At 47.4% G+C, this 21,180-nt stretch overlaps 1 protein-coding gene across 7 annotated transcripts in view; it reads left to right on the top strand.

Annotated features, from left to right (window-relative positions):
- The window catches only part of LOC118360233 (tyrosine-protein phosphatase non-receptor type 11-like), a 113,587-nt gene that overhangs the window by 82,946 nt on the left and 9,461 nt on the right, over positions 1–21,180 (top strand). For 5 of the 7 annotated variants that reach the window (XR_004820829.2, XM_035739521.2, XM_035739519.2 and 2 more), the window contains exons 11-15: positions 4,954–5,108; positions 5,524–5,591; positions 5,912–6,063; positions 6,467–6,570; positions 6,747–6,874. Coding sequence is in view for 6 of the 7 variants with exons in the window: in XM_035739521.2 (XP_035595414.1) it covers positions 4,954–5,108; positions 5,524–5,591; positions 5,912–6,063; positions 6,467–6,570; positions 6,747–6,837 (570 nt within the window). In the remaining variant the exon portion in view is untranslated. Of the gene's footprint in view, positions 1–4,953; positions 5,113–5,523; positions 5,592–5,911; positions 6,064–6,466; positions 6,571–6,746; positions 6,875–21,180 lie in introns of those variants that run through there. The other 2 variants (XM_035739522.2, XM_052482572.1) reach the window with 2 other exon arrangements.

Here is a 21,180-nt window from a genome sequence, read left to right as displayed (position 1 = left end):
GGAGGAAAACTACTTCGAAATACTTTCTGAATGCATATATTTTGACTTAAATTTCAACATATTGATACTATCAGGTATGAAGGGAAGACCCAGAAGCAGACCACGTCGAATAAACAATAGTTTGTCCTAACAGGGGCAGGTCAAGACAGGCAGTGGTCAGAAAACCAGAGGTCGGGGAATGGTACCGGATGGCAGGCAGGGTCTGGGTAAGGCAGAGTGATCAGGCAGGCGGACTCGGAGTCAGGACAGGCAAGGGTCAAAACCGGGAGGGCAAGAAAAGAGAGACTAGAAAAAGCAGGAGCTGAGACAATGCTGGTTGACTCAAACAAACAAGACAAATTGGCAACAGACCAACACAGAACACAGGTATAAATACACAGGGTATAATGGGGAAGATGGGTGACACCTGGAGGGGGGTGGAGACAATCACAAAGACAGGTGAAACAGATCAGGTGTGACAGTACCCACCCCCTCTCGGGGTGCCACCTGGCGTCCTACCTGGGCGCTTACCTGGTTGACCGGGGAGTCATTGAAAATCCGTGATGAGGCCTGGTTTCAAGATGTCCCTGGCGGGACCCAGCACCTCTTCTCCGGTCCATAGCCCTCCCAGTCAACCAAGTACTGGAATCCGCTGCCCCGAGGTCGAACCTTCAGGAGATGCCTCACCGTGTAAGCTGGTTGGCAGTCGATGAGACAGGGGAGAGGGCTGGGCTTGGAAACAGGAGACAAAGTGCTGTGAGACATAGGTTTGACTCTGGACACATGAAAGGTGGGGTGTATACAAAGAGTACGGGACAGGAGAAGACGAACATCAGAGGGACTGATCATTTTAGAGTTGGGAAACGGGCCAATAAAGGGGGGAAGAGTTTTCAGGATTCCACCCTGGGTGGATAGCCATACCTTCTGCCCGAGACGATGCTGGGGTCCGATTGTGATCTGCTTGTCGTCGCCACCTGGAGGTGGTCTTGAGGAGGAACGACTGGGCTCTCCAGGTACGACGACAGGTGGACAAACATCTGGGCAGAAGGTATGCCGACGTCGGTAGGCTGAGACCATGTAGTCCATGGATCCGGACGACGTGCTGCACCATGAGCTGGTCCGTCACCTTGGCTGATGGTAATTTGGGAAGAGGAATGAACTGGGTGGCCTTGGAAAACCGGTCGACCACCATCAGGATGGCAGTGTTGCCCTCATACAGGGGGAGACCCGTGACGAAATCCAGGAGTATGTGGAACCGAGGATGGTGAGGGACAAGCAGAGGTTGCAGAAGGCCAGCCAGAACTTGCTGATGAGTCTTGTTCTGAGCACACATAGTGCAAGCGGCAATAAATGCAGAGACGTCAGGAACCATGGTGGGCCACCAAATGCATTGTCATACAAACGCCAGGGTCCGCTGGGAGCACAGGTGACAGGCAAGCCTGGAAGAATGGGCCCACTCCAGGACCGCAGAGTGGACTGTGTCAGGTACGAACATCCGGTTATCTGGGCCCCACCCAGGTTTCAGCTGGGACCGCTGCGCCTCCCGGACCTGCTTCCCGATACCCCAGCTGAGTTCCGTCGCCAGGCACAAGGTGGAAGCTGTGAGGGTTATAGCAGCAAGACAGGGCATCCGGGCTTGATGTTCTCGGACCCCGGCCGATAGGAGAGGGAAAAGTTGAACCGGGTAAACAGCAGGGCCAATCTTGCCTGCCTGGAGTTGAGGCGCTTAGCGGTGCGGAGATACAACAGGTTTTTGTGGTCGGTCCACACAATGTATGGATGCTATGTCCCTTCGAGCCAGTGCCTCAATTCCTCCAAGCCATTTTCACCGTGAGAAGCTCCCGAGTCCCCACATCGTAATTCTTCTGCGAGGCGGTGGGAGAAGAAGACACAGGGATGCAGCTTAAAGTCCCGTGCAGAACGTTGGTACAGAACAGCCCCCACTCCAACGTCCAAAGCATCGGCCTCCACCACGAACTGACAGGAAGGTTCCGGATTAACCAGGATCGGAGCCGTGGTGAAGTGATGTTTAAGGTCCCGGAACGCCCGGTCAGCAGCCGTGGACCACGTGAACGGAACCTTGGTAAGAGCATACAGGGGGAGGGCCAATCCACCAATGCTTTCCCCTTCTGGGATCCATCTTGACACTCCCAGCAGAGATGATGTAGCCCAGAAAGGGAATGCTGGAGCGATGGAACTCACACTTTTCCACCTTAACGAACAACTGGAGAACCTGCCAGACATAGAGCACATGTTCTTGGGGGGAGTGGCAGAAGACAAGGATGTCATCAATGTAGACAAAGACGAACCGGTTCAGCAAGTCGCGGAGAACGTCATTCACCAGAGCCTGGAACACGGCAAGGGCATTAGTGAGGCCAAAGGGCATGACCAGATATTCGTAGTGGCCGCTGGCTGAGTTGTAAGGCGGTCTTCCACTCGTCCCCCTCTCGTATCCTCACCAGGTGGTAGGCGTTAGGTAAATCCAACTTGGAGAACACAGTGTCCCCCTGGAGCGGCCGAAGAAATGAGAGGTAGTGGATAACGGTTCTTTACAGTGATGTCATCGAGTCCCCGGTAGTCAATGCACAGCCGCAGGGTCTTGTCCTTCTCCACGAAGAAGAGCCCTGCGCTAGTGCGAAAGGAGGAGGGACGGATAAATCCATTAGCTAGGGAGTCCCCAATGTAGTCCTCCATAGCCTCGGATTCAGATCAAGACAGCGAGTATAGATGCCCCCGGGGTGGTGTGGCACGAGGGAGAAGGTCAATCCCACAGTCATAGGGGCGGTGCGGCGGAAGGGAAGTGGCCCGGGACTTGCTAAACACCTCCCGGAGGTCCTGGTACTCTGCGGGGATGGCAGAGAGATCTGGAACCACCTCCGAGGACCCAGGAAGACGTCCTGGGGCAGGTTGCGCCAACTTCAGATAATGGCCGTTGCAGAACGGACTCCAGCCCATGATGGCACCCGTAAACCAGTTGATGAGTGGGTTGTGTCGCTGGAGCCAGGACAATACCAACACCACGGGAATCTGGGGGGAGTTGATGAGTAGGAACTGATTGGTCTCGCTGTGATTCCCTGAAACACGTAGGTTGATGGGAGTTGTGCCAGCCCAACGCTCTAACATCCACGGGAATGGAGAGGGGCTGAGTGAGGATGTTCAGCTTGAAAGCCAGTGCGGTGTCCAAAAGGCTCTCATCGGCTCCAGAATCAATGAGGACCCGGAGAAATTTGGACTGATTTCACCACAGCAGAATGACATAAAAAGGGGTGCGAGTAAGGGAAGCAGAAAGGTTACCCATATTGCCTAACGGAGTACTCGCTCCTTGGTGAGCATTGTCCTTTACCGGGCACGAGAACACAAAATGACAAAAAGTGCCGCAATACAGACACCTCCTTGTGCTGATCCTATGTTGCCATTCCTCTGGTGACAGCCCAGCTCTGCCTAGTTGCACTGGCTCGGGAAACAGTGCCCCTGTTCGGGGGAATCTCGAGGAAGTTCGGAAACCTTGGGTGCTCTTGGCCACGGGACCGTCGGGGACTTCCGGGATGGCTCGGAGGCGAGGTGGAATCCCTGGATGTGCGAGTGACGTCAAATTCAGGCATTGTTCCTGCAATCGCCAATTGATGTGGATGGTCAAGGCGATGAGGGAGTCTAGATCCGTGGCCACAAGGTCGTCCTTAACCCCCCGAGACGCCGTGCAGGAACATGTCGAATAATACTTACGGGTTCCACGCACTCTCTGCTGCCAACGTGTGAAAATCCACCACATAGTCGGCCACTGTGTGGGCATCCTGCCGTAGCTGGTTTAGCTTCCAGGCAGCTTCTCTCACGGAGAGCAGGGCATCAAGAACCTTCCTCACCTCTCCCACGAACCCCTCCAGGCTCACGCATATGGTTGGCTGCTGTTCCCAACGGCAGTAGCCCAGGTGAGAGACCTTCCAGACATCAGCATTATAAGGTAGGCTATTCTGGAACAAACTCAGGGAAGGAGGAGGGCTGAAGCTCGAAAATGAGGACACTCTGAGCTAAAAACGCCCGACAGGTGCTTGGCTCTCCATTTAGGCGTTCCGGGGGAGGTAACCAGGGCTCCCGGAAGGAGTTACTGAGGGGTGGTGGGGTTACCACCATGGCAGACTGCCCCCCAGCCAACCCGCGGAATTGCTCCCGCAGCATGTCCAACGCCCGGTCATTGGAACCCCTCCATCAGCCCACATAGCAACTCCGCGTGCCTACCAATGGAGGCTCCTTGGGAGGATATGGTGTTACGCAGCTGGCCCAGGTCTGCTCGGTCAGTCATGGCCAGTTCGTACTATCAAGTATGAAGGGAAGATCCAGATGCAGACCACGTCGGATAAACAATAGTTTAATAGGTGCAGGCAATACACAGGTCAAGACAGGTAAACCAGAGGTGGGGCCGGACGGCAGGCAGGTACCGGACGGCAGGCAGGGTCAGGTTAAGGCAGAGGTCGGCAATCCGGATTGGGGCAAAGGTACAGGTCGGCAGGCAGAGTGATCAGGCAGGCGTGCTCAGAGTCAGGACAGGCAACGGTCAAAACCAAGAGGGCAAGAAAAGAGAGACTAGAAAAAGCAGGAGCTTAGACACAAAATGCTGGTTGACCCGAACAAACAAGACGAACTGGCAACAGACCAACAGAGAACACGGGATAATGGGGAAGATGGGCCTGGAAGGAGATGGAGACAGTCACAAAGACAGGTGAAACAGATCAGGGTGTGACAGCTGGAAGGGGATGGAGACAGTCACAAAGATGAAACAGATCAGGGAGTGACAGAAACATGCATTTAGAACAGTGATATATGCGTTTCCCAAAATTCAAGGTCAGAATACATGTAGAGAGAAGTGCATAAAAAGGGAAGGAAGTTCCATTTATTCTTGTGTAACTGAATTTCCCCTCCCCAGGTGAACACTGCTGAAATAGGCCTGTAAACTGTAGTGCTACCTCTCTCCATCTGTAGAGGGAGCTGGTGCGGTACATCTGGCACTACCAGTATCTGAGCTGGCCTGACCATGGCGTGCCCAACGAGCCTGGGGGAGTGCTCAGCTTCCTGGAGCAGGTCAACCGCACGCAGAGTGCCATTCCAGACACCGGACCAATTGTGGTCCACTGCAGGTAAAACAGACAAAGGGCACACATTGTGACAGATCAACACGTTTCCAAGCCCTACTGACATAAAGGCAGTTATTTTCGAGCCTAAATGCATGTCTGTTTGTGATGACTGTTTGGGAGAACACTCTCATGTGATATGGAAAGATAAACATAAATATATAACTATGGGTCTAGTATTCTAGGACTGTATACATCAAAAGTTGACCATGAATCTGTGATATACTATAAATTTAACAGACCAAAAAGTAGGATTTATTTTCACATTTTAGTATAAAGCACAACTGTTTTTCTTATAGATTTGGTCATATTTGTAAGTGTAACTTTAGCGAAATGGCAGTTTGAGTCTTTGTCTGTTATGAAAGTGCCACCTAATTGTAGTAACATAGTGCTATTGTCTCCTTTGACCCCCCTCCACCAGTGCAGGAATCGGGAGAACAGGCACCATAATTGTCATTGACATTCTCATTGACATCATCAACAGACAAGGTAAGACAATGTCAAACATTATGGTTCCTAACCAAACGTTACCGCTATAAAATCAGTCCTGGCCAAAAAAATCAGTCCTAGTTACGGCTCTGACATCAGTCCTGTCCAAGCGTTAATGCTCTATCAGTCCTGTCCAAACCTTACAGCTCTGATATCGGTCCTATCCAAGCGTTACGGCTGTGATACTGTGTTTTTGTATGGCTCTGCATGGAGTAGAGATTAGGATTTGGGACAAATCTGTGTAACCGTGCTAAATATGCTACGTGTGTTTGTGTGCGTGCTCGTGTGTGTGTGTGCGTGTGTGTGTGTGTGTGTTTCAGGATTAGACTGTGACATCGACATCCCTAAGACCATCCAGAGGGTTCGTCAGCAGCGGTCAGGCATGGTGCAGACGGAGGCCCAGTATAAGTTCATCTACATGGCCGTCCAGCAGTACATTGACACGGCACAGAAGAGACTGGAGGAGGAGCAGGTATCTACCAAACAGTAGTGGAAATAGTTCTGTAATATTGTAGAAATATTCTAGCAGTAAAAGTGTCCCTTTTAGTCACAGTTACTGTATATTAGCAGTGGACGAGTAGTAGTTTATTACTAAAGGTACTAGTAACTACCGTACCAACAGCAGTATTGCAGTATATATTCTCTAAAGGGACTGTCTGGAGCTTAGGTATTGCCTTACAGTTGGAGACCCAAGCATTTTATAATAGCTTGATTCAAAGGAACAATCAAGTTGAACCCGAGTTACGGGTACTACATTTCAGGGTGTCAACAAGCAAAGCATGTTGGCCAGGTGCGCGATATTCTACCCTGTCTCAATGTTTACCGATCTTCCTTTTCAAGTTCTAAAAACATGGCTTCTTGTGGACACTTTGCAGAGGAACAAAACCAAGGAGAGGGAGTACTCCAATATCAAATACCCCCAGATGACCAACGCCCGGTCAAAACCCAACATGACCTGTGTGTCACGCTCCTCCTCTGTGTGAGTAGCCCTGCAAATACACACACACGGCTCATAGTTCACAGACAAATGCTGCTTTACTCTCTCTAAATGCACACTCTATCTCCTTCATATTATTTCATCCACACCCAATGAACATTGTCTGAATGAACATGAAACAGAATTTCAGCTCACCATGTTTTGTTTGTGTGATGCAGGGTGACGGATGACAACCCGTCCAGCGTGTATGAGAACTTAAACATCAAGAACCCAAAGACCTCCGGGAGCAGCAGTAAAACCAGGAGGTGAAGTCCAGCCACGGACCTCTGCCTCTCTCAACCTCTCTGTGAGTACTCTGTTACGGTGGCTCGTTTAATTATTAGTTATGGCATTATAAAGGCTCATACGTGCTTATAACAATATTTAAGTGGTGTTATTGTTATTTTCTGAAATGAATAATTGATCACTTTTTATTGGGCAACTCCTCCATATACTCTTAAATCACTCTATTTGATTTATATAATGTGTTAATAACCAGCCGACAGGCACCAAAATACACAGCTTAATTAGTAATAGAAATATACACTGCTCAAAAAAATAAAGGGAACACTAAATTAACATATCCTAGATCTGAATGAATGAAATATTCTTATTAAATACTTTTTTCTTTACATAGTTGAATGTGCTGACAACAAAATCACACAACAATTATCAATGGAAATCAAATATATCAACCCATGGAGGTCTGGATTTGGAGTCACACTCAAAATTAAATTGGAAAACCACACTACAGGCTGATCCAACTTTGATGTAATGTCCTTAAAACAAGTCAAAATGAGGCTCAGTAGTGTGTGTGGTCTCCACGTGCCTGCATGACCTCCCTACAACGGCTGGGCATGTTCCTGATGAGGTGGCGGATGGTCTCCTGAGGGATCTCCTCCCAGACCTGGACTAAAGCATCCGCCAACTCCTGGACAGTCTGTGGTGCAACGTGGCGTTGGTGGATGGAGCGAGACATGATGTCCCAGATGTGCTCAATTGGATTCAGGTCTGGGGAACGGGCGGGCCAGTCCATAGCATCAATGCCTTCCTCTTGCAGGAACTGCTGACACACTCCAGCCACATGAGGTCTAGCATATTCTTGCATTAGGAGGAACCCAGGGCCAACCGCACCAGCATATAGTCTCACAAGGGGTCTGAGGATCTCATCTCGGTACCTAATGGCAGTCAGGCTACCTCTGGAGAGCACATGGAGGGCTGTGCAGCCCCCCCAAAGAAATGCCACCCCACACCATGACTGACCCACCGCCAAACCGGTCATGCTGGAGGATGTTGCAGGCAGCAGAATGTTCTCCACGGTGTCTCTAGACTCTGTCACTTCTGTCACATGTGCTCAGTGTGAACCTGCTTTCATCTGTGAAGAGCACAGGGCGCCAGTGCCGAATATGCCAATATTGGTGTTCTCTGGCAAATGCCAAACGTCCTGCACGGTGTTGGGCTGTAAGCACAACCCCCACCTGTGGACGTCGGGCCCTCATACCACCCTCATGGAGTCTGTTTCTGAACGTTTGAGCAGACACATGCACATTTGTGGCCAGCTGGAGGACATTTTGCAGGGCTCTGGCAGTGCTCCTCCTGCTCCTCCTTGCACAAAAGCGGAGGTAGCGGTCCTGCTGCTGGGTTGTTGCCCTCCTACGGCCTCCTCCACGTCTCCTAATGTACTGGCCTGTCTCCTGGTAGCGCCTCCATGCTCTGGACACTACGCTTACAGACACAGCAAACCTTCTTGCCACAGCTCGCATTGATGTGCCATCCTGGATGAGCTGCACTACCTGAGCCACTTGTGTGGGTTGTAGACTCCGTCTCATGCTACCACTAGAGTAAAAGCACCGCCAGCATTCAAAAGTGACCAAAACATCAGCCAGGAAGCAGAGGAACTGAGAAGTGGTCTGTGGTTCCCACCTGCAGAACCACTCCTTTATTGGGGGTGTCTTGCTAATTGCCTATAATTTCCAGCTGTTGTTTATTCCATTTGCACAACAGCATGTGAAATGTATTGTCAATCAGTGTTGCTTCCGAAGTGGACAGTTTGATTTCACAGAAGTGTGATTGACTTGGAGTTACATTTAATTGTTTAAGTGTTCCCTTTATTTTTTTGAGCAGTGTATATATATATATATATTTAACCTCTTAAGTCGACCCCCTACTTTTTCGAACATTCTGTTAAAAATCGCGCAACATTTCAGCGCCCTGCTACTCATGCAAGGAATATAGTATATGCATATGATTAGTATGTGTGGATAGAAAACACTCAGACGTTTATAAAACTGGTTAAATCACGGCTGCGACTATAACAGAACGCGCGTTTCATCGAAAAGCACAGGAAAATCTGATCACTGAAAATGTGAAAATATATCCATGCACCACTTGAACCCATTGTTGAATGTGAACCACATTAAATGGGGCCGAGGTTGCAATACCTACAGCTTCCACACGATGTCAACAGTCTTGTCATTTGCCTAAGATTTGTTTCTTGGTCAAACGGACACGAGGCAGCGCATTTCTTCCGGTCTCCAACCGGATATTTTGGTTGAGATTTACCCGGATATTATTTCCAGACGTACAGCTATAGAATATACATCACCTCGTGATCAATTTGATCGATTATTAACGTTTACTAATACCTAAAGTTGCATTACAAAAGTATTTAGAAGTGTTTTGTGAAAGTTTATCGTCGACTTTTTTAATTTAAAAAAATTACGCTGCGTTAAAAAAGGATGTTTTTTTCCTTGATCACACAGTCTTCATAGATCGATATCTAGGCTATATATGGACCGATTTAAACGGAAAAAAAGACCCAATAGTGATGTTTATGGGACATCTAGGAGTGCCAACAAAGAAGAACAAAGATGCTAATTATTTTGTTTACGTCCCCTGCGGGTCTTTTGGGGTGTTACATGCTATCAGATAATAGCTTCTCATGCTTTCGCCGAAAAGCATTTTAAAAATCTGACTTGTTGGCTGGATTCACAACGAGTGTAGCTTTAATTCAGTACCCTGCATGTGTATTGTAATGAACGTTTGAGTTTTAACGAGTGCTATTAGCATTTAGCGTAGTGCATTTGCATTTCCAGATGTCTAGATGGGACGCCTGCATGTCGGGTAGGAGTAAGAGGTTAAATAAGAAAAAAATCGTATTTACAATGACGGCCTAGGAACAGTGGGTTAACTGTCTTGTTCAGGGGTAGAACAGCAAATTTTTACTTTGTCAGCTCAGGGATTCGATCTAGCAACCTTTCAGTTCCTGCCCCGACGCTCTAACCACCTGGTTGTGGTACATGTATGGCACCTGCCTCCCCAGTGAATAATCATTATGGGCGAAGAAGCCTTTACGATAAGATGGATAAGAAAGCATTTTATTGTCTGTTTTGACATAAATGTCCTTTGCGTCATAAAAACGGCTTACATAACATAAAATACAACATACAGAAGATGTGGCGGTCAAGGGGTTATAGAAGTTAAACAGAATAGTTAACCTCAACATTTGAATCAGATTTACCCCTCTACAACTGAAAAAAAAATGCTACACTCTCAGAATTATTTTTTGATTATAGAACCAAAAAGAGTTCTATTACTTGCTTCATGGAACCCATAAAGTTATATATACTGGATAACCCTTTTATAAGGTTCTTTGATCAGAACCTTAGAGGCTCTTCTTCAATGAAGAACCTAAATGGCGCAGCGGTCTAAGGCACTGGATCTCAGTGCTAGAGGCGTCACTACAGACCCTTGTTCGATTCCAGGATATATCACAACTGGCTGTGATTGGGAGTCCCTGGGGGCGGCGCACAATTGGCCCAGTGTCGTTCAGGTTAGTGTTTGGCTAGGTTAGGCTGTCATAAATCCATCAAATGTATTTATAAAGCCCTCCTTACATCAGCTGATGTTACAAAGTGCTGTACAGAAACCCAGCCTAAAACCCCAAATAGCAAGCAATGCAGGTGTAGAAGCACTGTGGCTAGGAAAAACTCCCTAGAAAATCCAGAACCTAGAAAGAAACCAAGAGAGGAACCAGGCTATGAGGGGTGGCCAGTCCTCTTCTGGCTGTGCCGGGTGGAGATTATAGCAGAACATGGTCAAGATGTTCAAATGTTCATAGATGACCAGAATGGTCAAATAATAATCACAGTTGTTTTCGAGGGTGCAACCGCTCAGCACCTCAGGAGTAAATGTCAGTTGGCTTTTCATAGCCGATCATTCAGAGTATCTCTACTGCTCCTGCCGTCTCTAGAGAGTTGAAAACAGCAGGTCTGGGACAGGTAGCACGTCAGGTGAACAGATCAGGGTTCCATAGCCGCAGGCAGAACAGTTGAAACTGGAGCAGCAGCACAGCCAGGTGGACTGGGGACATGCATGTAGCCTAGTGTTCCTGAGTGGCCGAGTTACAGTTTTGACTTAAATCTGAAAGTGTTTGTCAAGCAATGATCAACAATCAATTTGATAGAGCTTGAAGAATTTTTTAAAGAGTAATGGGAAAATGTTGCATAATCCAGGTGTGGAAAGCTCTTAGAGACTTACCTTGAACGTCTCACAGCTGTAATTTCTGCCAAAGGTGCTTCTACACTGAATACATGTATACATGTGAATTAGGTATGTGTTTTTAATTTTCAATACATTTTTGCACACATTTAGAAAAACATGCTTCCCTGTTGTGTGTAGATGGATGAGAAAGAAAAATGTATTCGATCAATTTTGAGACGGCAGGTAGCCTAGTGGTTAGAGCGTTGGACCAGTAACCGAAAGGTTGTTGGATCGAATCCCCTAGCTGACGTTCTGTCGTTCTGCTCCTGAACAAGGCAGTAAACCCACTGTTCCCCATTAGGCCATCATTGTAAAAAAAAAAAAGTATAAATAAAAATGGTTCTTAATTAACTGATTTACGTAGTTAAATAAATTAACCCAAATGGTTCCATATTGAACCCTGCGTGGTGCCATTAATGAATTATGGCTACTACTATTAAATAGTGATATTTTGAGCATAGAATATAATTGAATAAACAACTAAATAATGGACAAAATAATATTTTTTTTTCATTTATTGTCATTGACATGATCAACAGACAAGGTAAGACAATGTCAAACATTATGGTTCCCAGTTCTAAATGAACCAAGTAAAACTCATGGACGATTAGTAAAGCTTTAACCATATTCACCCATTGGGTCATACAGCTGCATAAGACAAGACATGGTTCCACCAGTGGTAGTGTGTGTGTATATATATATACAGTGGGGCAAAAAGTATTTAGTCAGCCACCAATTGTGCAAGTTCTCCCACTTAAAAAGATGAGAGAGGCCTGTAATTTTCATCATAGATACACTTCAACTATGACAGACAAAATGAAAAAGAAAAAAATCCAGAAAATCACATTGTAGGATTTTTAATGAATTTATTTGCAAATTATGGTGGAAAATAAGTATTTGGTCAATAACAAAAGTTTATCTCAATACTTTGTTATATACCCTTTGTTGGCAATGACAGAGGTCAAACGTTTTCTGTAAGTCTTCACAAGGTTTTAACACACTGTTGCTGGTATTTTGGCCCATACCTCCATGCAGATCAGGACCATGCAGGGAAACTTCAATCAGTTTTACCTAATTTGTATCAGCATGTTAAATGTGCAACCAGAGGGGAAACAATTCTAGACCACCTTTACTCCACACACAGAGACGCATACAAAGCTCTCCCTCGCCCTCCATTTGGCAAATCTGACCATAACTCCTGATACCTGCTTTCAAGCCAAAATTAAGGCAGGAAGCACCAGTGACTCAGTATATAAAAAAGTGGTCAGATGAAGCAGATGCAGGACTGTTTTGCTAGCACAGACTGGAATATGTTCTGGTATTCTTCCGATTGCATTGAGGAGTACACCACATCAGTCACTGGCTTTATCAATAAGTGCATCGATGACGTCGTCCCCACAGTGACCGTACGTACATACCCCAACCAGAAGCCATGGATTACAGGCAACATTCGCTAAAGGGTAGAGCTGCCGCTTTCAAGGAGTGGGACTCAGAAGCTTATAATAAATCCCGCATTGCCCTCCGACGAACCATCAAACAGGCAAAGTGTCAATACAGGACTAAGATCGAATTGTACTGCACTGGCTCAGACAGATTACCAGGACGGTTACTCCGAGCATGCGCTGACCAACTGGCAAGTGTCTTCACTGACATGTTCAAACTCTCCCTACCTGAGTCTGTAATACCAACATGTTTCAAGCAGACCACCATAGTCCCTGTGCCCAAGAAAGCAAATAACCTGCCCAATTGACTACCGCCCGTAGCACTCACATCTGTAGCCATGAAATGCTTTGAAAGGCTGGTCATGGGTCACATCAACACCATTATTCCAGAAACCCTAGACCCACTCCAATTTGCATACCGCACCAACAGATTCACAGATGATACAATCTCTATTGCACTCCACACAGCCCTTTCTTACCTGGACAAAAGGAACACTCATGTGAGAATGCTATTCATTGACTACAGATCAGCGTTCATCACCATAGTGCCCTCCAAGCTCATCAATAAGCAAAGGACCCGGGACTAAACACCTCCCTCTGCAACTGGATCCTGGACTTCCTGACAGGCCGCCCCCAGGTGGGGAGGGTAGGTAACTACGCATCCCCCACACTGATCCGCAACATGTGGTCCTCTCAGGGGTGCGTGCTCAGTCTCCTCCTGTACTCCCTGTTCACTCATGACTGCACGGCCAAGCACGACTTCAACACCATCATTATGTTTGTTGATGACACAACAGTGGTAGGCCTGATCACAGACAACGAAAAGGCAGCCTATTGGGAGGAGATCAGAGACCTGGGAGTGTGGTGCCAGGACAACAACCTCTCCCTCAACGTGATCAAGACAAAGGAGATGATTGTGGACTACAGGACTAAAGGAGGACTGAGCACGGCCCCGTTCTCATCGACGGGGCTCTAGTGGAGCAGGTTGAGAGCTTCAAGTTCCTTAGTGTCCACGTCACCAACAAACTAACAGGGTGCAAGCACACCAACGCAGTTGTGAAGAGGGCATGACAAAACCTATTCCCCCTCAAGAGACAGAAAAAATGTGGCATGTGTCCTCAGATCCTCAAAAGATTTTGCAGCTGCTCCATCGAGAGCATCCTGACGGGTTGCATCACTGCCCGGTAAGGCAACAGCTCGGCCTCCGACCGCAAGGCACTACAGAGGGTAGTGCATATGACTCAGTACATCACTGGGGTTAAGCTTCCTGCCATCCAGGACCTCTATACTAGGCGGTGTCAGAGGAAGGACCCTATAAATTGTCAAAGACCCCAGCCACCCTAGTCATAGACTGATCTCTGCTACCGCATGGCAAGTGGTACCGGAGTGCCAAGTCTAGGTCCAAGAGGCTTCTAAACAGCTTTTATCCCCAAGCCATAAGACTCCTGAACAGCTAATCAAATGGCTACCAAGACTATTTACATTGCCCCCCGTCCCACACACACACACACACACACACACACACACACACACACACACACACACACACACACACACACACACACACACACACACACACACACACACACACACACACACACACACATACACACACTGCTGCTACTCTCTGTAATTATCTATGCACAGCCACTTTAATAACTCTACCTACATGTACATAATTACCTCGACACCGGTGGTTAGAGTAATTAAGTAAGCATTTCACTGTAAGGTCTACACAAGTTGCATTCGGCGCATGTGACAAATACATTTTTTTTTGAAGAACCTAAGGTTCTATGTAGAACCCCAAAGAACCCTATTTTGTAAGAGTGTAGAGCCGCTATGTGAAAAACACGGGTTGGGGTGAGGGTAATATTGTGTATGAGATCATTTCTGAAAGGAAACACGACGTATACATTTATTAAATTATTAGAAAATATTACGATGCATAGTCTTGGCACTATGCTCTGCTCCTTCAGGGTAGCTCACCGCCAGAGTGAACCGTCATATAAAGATGATCAAACAACTACAGGCGGTGCTGTACCAAATCCCCTGAAGGAAGAAACAGAACCAAGACAGGTGGAGGCTGGTGGTGGGATTTCAGAAAACAGCAGGTATAGCGACTAACTAGTAGGCAGCAACGCTAATGGCAGCAAGACACACCAGCGTGTGTGACAGCCATCATCGGGGAAGGATGTGTAGAACTGGCCAACTTAAATAGGCTGCATGAAGGTAGAGTGTGAATCCAATTGGTGCAATATCCGCTGTTGTGATCAGCTGTTGCCACCACACCCAGGTTTCCCTTCTGTGTCGGCTTTGTTTTATTTCATAAACAAAACAACACATGTAACTTTAAGCATTTATTAGAAAGGTTACAATGTATAATCTTGACATTAGGCTCTGCTCCCCTCCAAGTCTCCGACCACTACCTTGTATCCTTTTCCCTCTCGCTCTCATCCAACACTTCCCACACTGCCCCTACTCGGATGGTATCGCGCCGTCCCAACCTTCGCTCTCTCTCCCCGCTACTCTCTCCTCTTCCATCCTATCATCTCTTCCCTCTGCTCAAACCTTCTGTAGCTCAGTTGGTAGAGCATGGCGCTTGTGACGCCAGGGTAGTGGGTTCGATTCCGGGACCACCCATACGTAGAATGTATGCACACATGACTGTAAGTCGCTTTGGATAAAAGCGTCTGCTAAATGGCATATATTATTATTATTATTATTATATTCTCCAACCTATCTCCTGATTCTGCCTCCTCAACCCTCCTCTCCTCCCTTTCTGCATCCTTTGACTCTCTATGTCCCCTATCTTCCAGGCCGGCTCGGTCCTCCCCTCCCGCTCCGTGGCTCGACGACTCATTGCGAGCTCACAGAACAGGGCTCCGGGCAGCCGAGCGGAAATGGAGGAAAACTCGCCTCCCTGCGGACCTGGCATCCTTTCACTCCCTCCTCTCTACATTTTCCTCCTCTGTCTCTGCTGCTAAAGCCACTTTCTACCACTCTAAATTCCAAGCATCTGCCTCTAACCCTAGGAAGCTCTTTGCCACCTTCTCCTCCCTCCTGAATCCTCCTCCCCCTCCCCCTCCTCCCTCTCTGCAGATGACTTCGTCAACCATTTTGAAAAGAAGGTCAACGACATCCGATCCTCGTTTGCTAAGTCAAACGACACCGCTGGTTCTGCTCACACTGCCCTTCCCTGTGCTCTGACCTCTTTCTCCCCTCTCTCTCCAGATGAAATCTCGCGTCTTGTGACGGCCGGCCGCCCAACAACCTGCCCGCTCGACCCTATCCCCTCCTCTCTTCTCCAGACCATTTCCGGAGACCTTCTCCCTTACCTCACCTCGCTCATCAACTCATACCTGACCGCTGGCTACGTCCCTTCCGTCTTCAAGAGAGCGAGAGTTGCACCCCTTCTGAAAAAACCTACACTCGATCCCTCCGATGTCAACAACTACAGACCAGTATCCCTTCTTTCTTTTCTCTCCAAAACTCTTGAACGTGCCGTCCTTGGCCAGCTCTCCCGCTATCTCTCTCAGAATGACCTTCTTGATCCAAATCAGTCAGGTTTCAAGACTAGTCATTCAACTGAGACTGCTCTTCTCTGTATCACGGAGGCGCTCCGCACCGCTAAAGCTAACTCTCTCTCCTCTGCTCTCATCCTTCTAGACCTATCGGCTGCCTTCGATACTGTGAACCATCAGATCCTCCTCTCCACCCTCTCCGAGTTGGGCATCTCCCGGCGCGGCCCACGCTTGGATTGCGTCCTACCTGACAGGTCGCTCCTACCAGGTGGCGTGGCGAGAATCTGTCTCCTCACCACGCGCTCTCACCACTGGTGTCCCCCAGGGCTCTGTTCTAGGCCCTCTCCTATTCTCGCTATACACCAAGTCACTTGGCTCTGTCATAACCTCACATGGTCTCTCCTATCATTGCTATGCAGACGACACACAATTAATCTTCTCCTTTCCCCTTCTGATGACCAGGTGGCGAATCGCATCTCTGCATGTCTGGCAGACATATCAGTGTGGATGACGGATCACCACCTCAAGCTGAACCTCGGCAAGACGGAGCTGCTCTTCCTCCCGGGGAAGGACTGCCCGTTCCATGATCTCGCCATCACGGTTGACAACTCCATTGTGTCCTCCTCCCAGAGCGCTAAGAACCTTGGCGTGATCCTGGACAACACCCTGTCGTTCTCAACTAACATCAAGGCGGTGGCCCGTTCCTGTAGGTTCATGCTCTACAACATCCGCAGAGTACGACCCTGCCTCACACAGGAAGCGGCGCAGGTCCTAATCCAGGCACTTGTCATCTCCCGTCTGGATTACTGCAACTAGCTGTTGGCTGGGCTCCTGCCTGTGCCATTAAACCCCTACAACTCATCCAGAACGCCGCAGCCCGTCTGGTGTTCAACCTTCCCAAGTTCTCTCACATCACCCCGCTCCTCCGCTCTCTCCACTGGCTTCCAGTTGAAGCACGCATCCGCTACAAGACCATGGTGCTTGCCTACGGAGCTGTGAGGGAACGGCACCTCAGTACCTCCAGGCTCTGATCAGGCCCTACACCCAAACAAGGGCACTGCGTTCATCCACCTCTGGCCTGCTCGCCTCCCTACCACTGAGGAAGTACAGTTCCCGCTCAGCCCAGTCAAAACTGTTCGCTGCTCTGGCTCCCCAATGGTGGAACAAACTCCCTCACGACGCCAGGACAGCGGAGTCAATCACCACCTTCCGGAGACACCTGAAACCCCACCTCTTTAAGGAATACCTAGGATAGGATAAAGTAATCCTTCTCACCCCCCTTAAAAGATTTAGATGCACTATTGTAAAGTGGCTGTTCCACTGGATGTCATAAGGTGAATGCACCAATTTGTAAGTCGCTCTGGATAAGAGCGTCTGCTAAATGACTTAAATGTAAATGTAAATGTGCTCCTTCAGGGTAGCTCACTGCCAGAGCGAACCGTCATAGAAAAATTATAAAATGACTACAGGCAGGGAGCACGATATGCTATACCAAATCCCCCAAAACAGCCAGATGATTAACTGTGTGTATGGCATAATACGCCATTTAAGAGCTGTCAATAGACCAGCGAAAGTCATTGTACCATTACATGAATGCCGACTAGGCCTGTGTGTGAATACTAACTATCTGTAGCATGAGTTAATGCAGACATATGACAATTTCTCATTTGACGCAACGCCGGTTACCCTCAATGAGGCATCTTACTACATGGGAAATATCCTATCTAAATAGGCAACCATAAGTAGTATGAACCACAGGAGCCATTATTCCAGCCATTATTTTGAGCCGACCTCCCCTCAGCAGCCTCCAGTGGTATGAACGCACTTGCCATAGTGACGTCCTGCCGGATGCCCTCGCTGAGCCAAGATCAGCTTTCATCTTGGATCATGAAGATATTCTACCTATGAACACAGCCAACCACCTGAAATATAGATGCACCATCAGGTGGCCTCGCTGAGGCAGGATGAGCGATCTTCTTGGTACATGAAGATATTCTACCTATGAACACAGCCAACCACCTGGAATATAGATGCAATATAGGATGCATCTTCTTGGTACATGAAGATATTCTACCTATGAACACAGCCAACCACCTGGAATATAGATGCACCGTCAAGTGGCCTCGCTGAGGCAGGATGAGCGATCTTCTTGGTACATGAGGATATTCTACCTATGACCCAGCCAATCACATGCAGCTATATAACAGAATTATATTTCAAATTGCAATGCAGGTTGGATAACCAGCATATCTACTGGACCATATTGGCAATTACTGCAGGAACTCTTGTAGGCTCCACAATCTCAGCATTTCAACCAAGTGTAATGTCTTAGGCAGAACAGGATAATAGGCCCATGATGTTGAGGGTGCAGCTGGGAGCGATTTTAGAAGCAGTAGCAGCGTTGATGCAGGAGTGGGCAGCCCATAGCTCAGAGCTAGCCCGCAGCGCTGATGCAGGAGTGGGCGGCCCATAGCTCAGAGCTAGCCCGCAGCGCTGATGCAGGAGTGGGCGGCCCATAGCTCAGAGCTAGCCCGCAGCGCTGATGCAGGAGTGGGCGGCCCATAGCACAGAGCTCTCAATGGTGCATCTGTAGAAGTTTGTGAGGGTCAGGAGCCAAATATCTTCAGCCTCCTGAGGTTGAAGAGGCGCTGTTGCGCCTTCTTCTCCACACCTTCCGTGTGGACCATTTCAGGTCCTCAGTGATGTGCAGGCCAAGAAATGTGAAGCTTTTCACCCTCTGCACTGCTGTCTCCTGTAGTCCATGACCAGCTCCTTCATTTTGTTGACATTGAGGGAGAGGTTATTTTCCTGCCAGCAGTCTGCCAAGGCATCTCATCAAACGTGATGATTGAGTTGGAGAGGTGTGTGGCCACAGTTATGGGTGAACAGGGAATACAGGATAGGTCTTAACACGCAGCCCTGTTTGGGCCCCCGTGTTAAGGATCAGCGTGGCAGCGGTGTTGTTGCCTACCTTCACCACCTGGGGTCGGCCTGTAAGGGATTCCAGGACCAGGTTGCACAGGGAGGGGTTCAGACCCATGCCCTGAAAATAGTGATTAGCTTGGAGGGCACTATGGTGTTGAAGGCTGAGCTGTAGTCGATTTAACAGCATTCTTTCATAGGTATTAGACAGTAGAATGCTGCAGAGAGGCACAACTCAGCCATGATATACCATCACACAACATAGAGTATAGTAATAAACACAAATAAATGTTAGCCACATTGTTTTATTTAACCAGACAAGTCAGTTAAGAACAAATTCTTATTTACAATGACGGCCTACCCCGGACGACGCTGGGCCAATTGTGCGCCGCCCAATGGGACTCCCAATCACGTCCGGATTCGATGCAGCCTGGATTCAAACCAGATACTGGAGTCACACTTCTTGCACTGGGATGCAGTGTCTTAGACCGCTGCGCCACTCGGGAGCCCAATGGGGCAAAATATAACATATCCACCTGTAGGGTCGAAATAGCCTAATGTCCTGCTGATACTGCTCAAGAGTGTGCAAAGCTGTAATCAAGGCAAAGGGTGGCTACTTTGAAGAATCTGAAATATAAAGTATATTTTGATTTGTTTAACACTTTTTTGGTTACTACATGATTCAATGTGTTTTTTCATAGTTGTGATGTCTTCACTAGTATTCTACAATGTTGAAAATAGTACAAATAAAGAAAATCCCTTGAATGAGTAGGTGTGTCCAAACATTTGACTGGTACTGTATTTCAGTCAATTAAAGTTGGCCATTCAGATGTGCAGACAGACTTATATGCCACTCCTTTTGCCCCATCTCTTTCAACCGCAGACTTGTTCAATTTCTCATCGATCCCTGGAGCCGTAATACTGTAGTTCTAACAGTCAGTTTCTTAACAGCTGCATGTTTATCAGTAATTTTCATTTGCCACGTGTGCATGCTCCTTATTAATCACATCACACCAACAAATATTTTTAACATCGTCCACATAAATCACAGCTTAATATTTTGTATGATCTCTTATATACTATTTTAGGCCCAGTTTTTGGAACCTTGGCTTTCCTGGATATAACCACTATATGTGAGCACTGCATCCAATGGGTATGGATACAGCTTTAGAACAAAGTTCTACAGTCTTAGTAAAAATGTGATCAATACTTGTGGATGATATAGTTCCTGTAGTGTTTATAAATACCATTATAGGTTGATTAATAATCTGAACCAGGTTATAGGCACTAGTTAGTGAGAAGTTTCTTCTCGAGCGGACACCTTAATGGAAAAACAGTCAATATTCAGGTCCCCAAGAAAGTAGACCTGTTTACATCACATACTCTATCAAGCATTTCATACATTATCTACATACTGACTATTAGCACTTGGTGGCCCGTAGCTGCACCCTCAAAGAGTGGGCTTTAGATGAGGTAGGTTTACCTACTTCCACTGTAACAATGTGCGCTGAGAGTCGGGAAGCAAGTTCAGGGAGTGAGTGTTTTAATAAAATAAAGGTAACATAATACAAAACAAGAAACACTAACAGCACACAGACATGAAACAGAAACAATAACGCCTGGGGAAGGAACCAAAGGGAGTGACATACATAGGGAAGGTTATCAGGGAAGTGATGGGAGTCCAGGTGAGTCTGATGACGTGCAGGTGCGCGTAACGATGGTGACAGGTGTACGCCATAACTAGCAGCCTGGTCTTCTAGAGGCTGGCGAGGGAGCACACCAGACCTCCACAATGCTTCAATAACACTTAACATGAGATCTTCTCTATTCATTACAGGGATGTGGCTCTGAATAAACAGTTGAAGTTTACATACACTTAGGTTGGAGTTATTAAAACTTGTTTTTCAACCACTCCACAAATGTCTTGTTAACAAACTTTTGGCAAGTCGGTTAGGACATCTACTTTGTGCATGACACAAGTAATTTTTCCAACAGTTGTTTACAGACAGATTATTTCACTTATAATTCACTGTATCACAATTACAGTGGTTCAGAAGTTTACATACACTAAGTTGACTGTGCCTTTAAATACAGTAGCTTGGAAAATTACAGAAAATTATGTCATGGTTATAGAAGCTTCTGATAGTGGATGTATTTCATGGCCTACCTTCAAACTCCGTGCCTCT

The sequence above is a fragment of the Oncorhynchus keta genome, chromosome 27, assembly GCF_023373465.1.
Source record: "Oncorhynchus keta strain PuntledgeMale-10-30-2019 chromosome 27, Oket_V2, whole genome shotgun sequence".
NCBI lineage: Eukaryota > Metazoa > Chordata > Actinopteri > Salmoniformes > Salmonidae > Oncorhynchus > Oncorhynchus keta.
The sequence above is the reverse complement of the archived record's forward strand: the minus strand, read 5'-3'. Positions and strand labels throughout refer to the sequence as shown.